Source organism: Scylla paramamosain, unplaced genomic scaffold (assembly GCF_035594125.1).
Source record: "Scylla paramamosain isolate STU-SP2022 unplaced genomic scaffold, ASM3559412v1 Contig127, whole genome shotgun sequence".
In the NCBI taxonomy this organism is placed as follows: Eukaryota; Metazoa; Arthropoda; class Malacostraca; order Decapoda; family Portunidae; genus Scylla; species Scylla paramamosain.
This window is the reverse complement of record NW_026973792.1, coordinates 3,278-8,507: the sequence shown is the minus strand read 5'-3', so window position 1 is coordinate 8,507 and position 5,230 is coordinate 3,278. Positions and strand designations below refer to the sequence as shown.

Sequence of the window (5,230 nt, the reverse complement as noted above, 5' to 3'; positions counted from 1 at the left end):
GTTCATTGCATAATTCACAGGGAAGTGCTTTGCAGTAAAATATTAAAGATGGATCACGTTATGGATGTTGTTGTCAAGGCAGTAAACTTTATACGAGCGCGAGGTCTGAACCACAGACACTTCAACTGCCTATTGGAGGAATCGCACTCTTCACGGTCTGCCTTATCACACTGATGTTCGTTGGTTAAGCCGGGGAATTGTGCTGAAGCGCTTTTATGGATTAAGAAGTGAAATACAAAGTTTCATGCATAACAAAGGAAGAAATGTCCAGGAACTGAAAGACTATGATTTACTTCAGGATTTAGCCTTCATGGTAGATATGACAGAACACTTGAATTTGCTCAATACAAAGACTGCAAGGTCGCAATAAATTGGTGACAGACATGCATGAGTCCATTCGTGCTTTTGAGGTGAAGCTCAAACTTTTTGAACGTCAACTAGCAGCGAATAATGCTGCACACTTTCCTACACTGAAATCATTGCAAAGCACACCTGAGTTTCGTGGAATTATCAGCAGAGAAAAGTACCGCAACATGATTTCCAAGTTACTGAACGAATTTGGAGAAAGATTTGCAGACTTAAAGAACCTTGAGAGTGATTTCTCGATCTTTCGAAATCCTTTCGCCGCAAATCCCGATGAGACACCAGAGGATATTCAGTTAGAACTAATTGATCTTCAGTGCGATTCTGCGTTGAAGGAAAAGTTCTCAAGTGTTGATATTGGCACATTCTATCAATATGTTGGGCCAAGATGCCTCGAATCAAATGTTTGGCATCAAAGATTATGTCAATGTTCGGCAGTACCTATGTCTGTGAGCAACTCTTCTCACTGATGAACTTGAACAAGTCTGGACTCAGGTCTCGGCTCACTAATGAACACCTCAACTCAACACTGAAAGTAGCCATTGCTCAGTCTCTGGCGCCAAACATAGACGAACTTGTACAGACCAAGAGGTGCCAAGTTTCTGGGAGCAGCACGACCAGGAATTAAGGTAAATGATGCTTCCTTTTCTTTACTGGTTTATCTTTTTTGTTACGTGTGTGCAAACGCGAGTGAAGTTGGAATATATTATTATTATTATTATTATTATTATTATTATTATTATTATTATTATTATTATTATTATTATTATTATTATTATATTACCTATTATTATTATTATTATTATTATTATTATTATTATTATTATTATTATTATTATTATTATATAATTACCTATTATTATTATTATTATTATTATTATTATTATTATTATTATTATTATTATTATTATTATTATTATTATTATTATTATTATTATTATTATTATTATTAATATTATTATGGTCATACGTGATTATCTGGCCCGTACATTGAATGTGAAGGTGAAATCTGGCCCCTTGGGATAAATGAGTTTGACACCCCTGCTTTAAGCTGACCTCTACACGATCAATATTATTGTGCAATATTATTGACAGTGAAGGGGCGGTATTGAAGAATGACACAATATACTGAAGACATCAAAAAGAGTTTGATATTTTATTGCGCAATAAAAATGAATAAATATATTGTGTCAATGATATAGGTCGTGTAGGGTCCACTTTTCAGGGTCGAAGAAGTAAAAACTTCGAAGGAATTTTTGCAGGAAGGCATGAAAATAGATGAAATGAGATGCCCCAATCACCTGGAGGAAAGTTATTCGCTAGCAAACGCACACACAACCGAGGATTTGAGGTACATTATTTATCTAGATGTCTTTCAAAAAGTATCTAAGTGTATTACAGTCTATCACGTTCTCGGAGAAGCCTATTCCATTAGTTGACGACTTGATCTAAAAAGAAACTTCTAGATTCTTGAGAGTTGAAGGATTTACCAACAATTTTGGTGCCACTTCCTTACGTATAATTTGAATGGTCCATCGTGAAGTACTTACCACAGTCCATATTGTCAATATCTTTCATTATAATTTTAAACGTTTGCTTTAAGTCGCCTCTTAATCTTCGTTGAGTTAAAGGGATGTAAATCAAATTTTCTAAGTCGCTCTTCGTGTGATTTGTTCATTAGACTTAATATTATTTTAGTAACTTTGCGTTGGATTGGTTTTAATTCATTTAAGCCTATCAGGTATAAGGGATAACATACTTCAACTCGGTAGTCCATAAGGCGGCTGATCAAGTGAGGATTGTATATTTTCCAATAAAGCCAATTATTATTTTGTTCGCTTTCTTTTTACGACTTCTGAACATTATTAATTAGGTCTTAAGCTACTCGATATTGTTACTCCTAACCGTGTGTGTGTGTGTGTGTGTGTGTGTGTGTGTGTGTGTGTGTGTGTGTGTGTGTGTGTGTGTGTGTGTGTGTGTGTGTGTGTGTGTGTGTGTGTGTGTGTGTGTGTGTGTTAGAAGGTCCGCGCACAAGGCTGGTGAAGGTCTGAGGCTGTCACTCCCGCTGTTCATCCTACTGGCTAATATACTGGTAAAGTGATAGCTGGTAAAGTAAGGCTGTCACTCCCGCTGTTCATGCTACTGGCTAATATACTGGTAAAGTGGGATAGCTGGTAAAATGAGGCTGTCACTCCCGCTGTTCATGCTACTGGCTAATATACTGGTAAAGTGAGAGCTGGTAAAGTAAGGCTGGAATTGGCTTGGAAACAATTAGGAAAGCAGCACACGCTGTACAAAAACTGGTCACAAAGGAAAAGCACAAACACAAAATAAAATAAAACATATAGAAATAAATAAATAAATAAATAAGAAAAGAATGGTATATATTCTTTTTTTTTTAATCTATTCTTTTCCGACCACCTGAAGAAAAACAAATTTTCATATACAATGAAATATAGTATAATGAAACAAGGTAAGACAGAGTAGATTACGTAAGGGAATTATGCAGGGGTGGTGTGATGTAATAGCCTTCTCTGGAAGCACTTATATTTTGATAAGGCAGCAATCAAACAAGCCTCAGCTCAGTCCATCGTGGTAATGCAGTGATGAAGCGCTGCACTTTATGCAGTTATCCCTGGGAGCACTGAGGCCCATAATGCCACTAAGTATGGAAAATGCTCACTAACTGCTACAGGCCTCAGTGATCCACAGCAACGACCCGCTAGCTTCCAGCAATCAGTGCTAGGTAGCTCACGCTATGATAGTTATGCTCTAAGTATATGTACACTTTCGTTATGAAATTTAAAGAAAAGAAGGAAGAGGAGAAAAATGGATGTTAGAGAACAGACAAGTCATTAGGGAGATGTTCTATGGGAAGCTAAGGCGTTCTAAAGAAAAAGGCTTGGAAGGAGAGAGACGAAAGGTGGGAGGGGCATCGAGATAGAAGGTGAGGGAGTGGAGAGGGTTAAAGGGTTACGTTACAAAACACACGAGTAAGCGGTGCAGCGTGTAGACGGAGGAGGTTCGTCTACACCCTCACGTAGTTTACGGTGCTGCGCCTTTATTATAAAGTCTCACAGAATACACTTAATTTAAAGAGAAAAGATAAATCCCTTCTTATCTCGTCCCTTCTCTAAGGCAGCCTACCTCTCTAATATATATAAATCTATTTTTTTTTTCTCTCTCTCCTTCTCGACCGCTTTTTTTTTCGTGGCATGGTGGGTGGGAGTGAGCGACGATGCCCTCTCCTCACCTGCAGCAGCAGCAGTACTTTAGCGCATCCTACAGTATCCAGGATTCATAAATAGCGATTGAGGTGAAAAGCTGAATCCTCTACGAGACTCGGTGAGTCAAGGTGTTAGTGAGTTGTTCACGTTAGACCTAACCAGAGTTCCAGATAAAAGTTGAGAAATTAATAGAGAATTGAAACTTCTGAAAATATTATAAAGCAAACGTTGAGATAACGGATAAACAACTGTACTCGTACACGTAAATATCTGTAAATATGAATAAATAAATAAAAGAGTAAATAAATATGTTATAAGAATAAATAATTTTTACAATTAAAAATAAAACAAAGTAAAAACTGATATATGAATGAAGAATTGACATTTATGAAAATAAACACCTACGTGAATAAGCAAATATATAAACAACAATATGTAATAGCGTGGAACTCAAACCGAAATTTAAATCTGGACTTGTAGAAACTGGGAATTGGAGTACGAGTCAAGTGATGATGAGGTGCACAAAGCCGACAGACTTGCCTTGCCTGCCTTGTGTGCTGGATTTTTTTCTTTTTTTTCTTTTTTTTTTTTTGTGCTGTCTGGAGGTGACCCGAGGGCTGAGATGCACCACGAAGCTAACACATGCTCGCTCGTGCACACACACACACACACACACACACACACACACACACACACACACACACACACACACACACACACACACACACACACACACACACACACACACACACACACCGATAACAATACGTACTGGAGGCCACAATGTCTCATGGACAAAACCGCAAACGTGCATCTCAGCTGTTTCCTAATTTGGAGAGATGAACTCGGATTTCCTGTCCCACAACAGCATCACTATCAGCAGCAGCAGTAGCATCAGCGGTCACAAATATCAGTAAATAATTAGATGAAAATAGTTTACTACCAATGAACTTGTGCACACTGTAACTCGTATAATATTTCTTGAAGAAACAAATAAGCTGTCCTACAACACCTTGTATTTTGTTTTTCTTGTTCAAACTCGACTTCTTTACCATCACCACGTCTCAGTTCATAATTTTTCTTTTAATTTTCATTTTTTTCTTATCTTTGCGCGTATAAGCCACCACTCAACTCCCGAAGGTCTCAAAAATCGGTGAAAGACCAATGAAGGAGTCCAACTAAAAATGACTTGGTTTTACAGGCTTGGGTGTGTGGGGAGGCTCTTTCGAAACTTCCTGACCATTTTTCATAATTCAGGTTTAGAAGGTTGAGCTCTTTCCAATAGTTGAGGCATTTTTCATATTGCGGGTCAGAGTAGAGTGGGGAGTGCCTTTCGTCTGTTACATGAGCGTTTTTCACTGTAACAGCTTGTGGGAGAGGAAGGTGGCAATACTTTTCAACTACTCGTACATATTAAACACTTTTCATTTCATAGACTGACACTGATGGTGGGAGTGCTTTTACTCTTTTTACCTGAACACTTCTCATTCTACAGTGTGGGATGGGTTGGATAAGGAAAATGCTTCCATCGTTACGTTACTGTCCCGCCCTTTGGCAATGCCCAGCCTTGGCGGCGCGGAGCTTGCATAAGTGCGGGAACAAATGGGGGGATGATCATTAATGGATAAGAGCAGCTAGTC

General features: G+C 38.2%; 1 protein-coding gene across 1 annotated transcript; it reads left to right on the top strand.

The window, feature by feature from the left end:
• The first annotated feature begins 383 nt into the window (after nucleotides 1-383).
• On the top strand, nucleotides 384-991 carry LOC135099420 (general transcription factor II-I repeat domain-containing protein 2A-like). Its single transcript, XM_064001756.1, has 2 exons — nucleotides 384-679; nucleotides 802-991. Exons 1-2 carry the CDS (start codon nucleotides 384-386, stop codon nucleotides 989-991), a joined length of 486 nt encoding a protein of 161 aa, XP_063857826.1.
• Nucleotides 992-5,230: the final 4,239 nt, after the last annotated feature.

Bases quoted from the DNA above. Each gene is read 5' to 3' on its own strand.
- LOC135099420 (XM_064001756.1), top strand. From the start codon at position 384: ATGCATGAGTCCATTCGTGCTTTTGAGGTGAAGCTCAAACTTTTTGAA. The intron at 680-801 runs GTGCGATTCTGC...AATGTTCGGCAG, and splicing joins TTAGAACTAATTGATCTTCA to TACCTATGTCTGTGAGCAAC.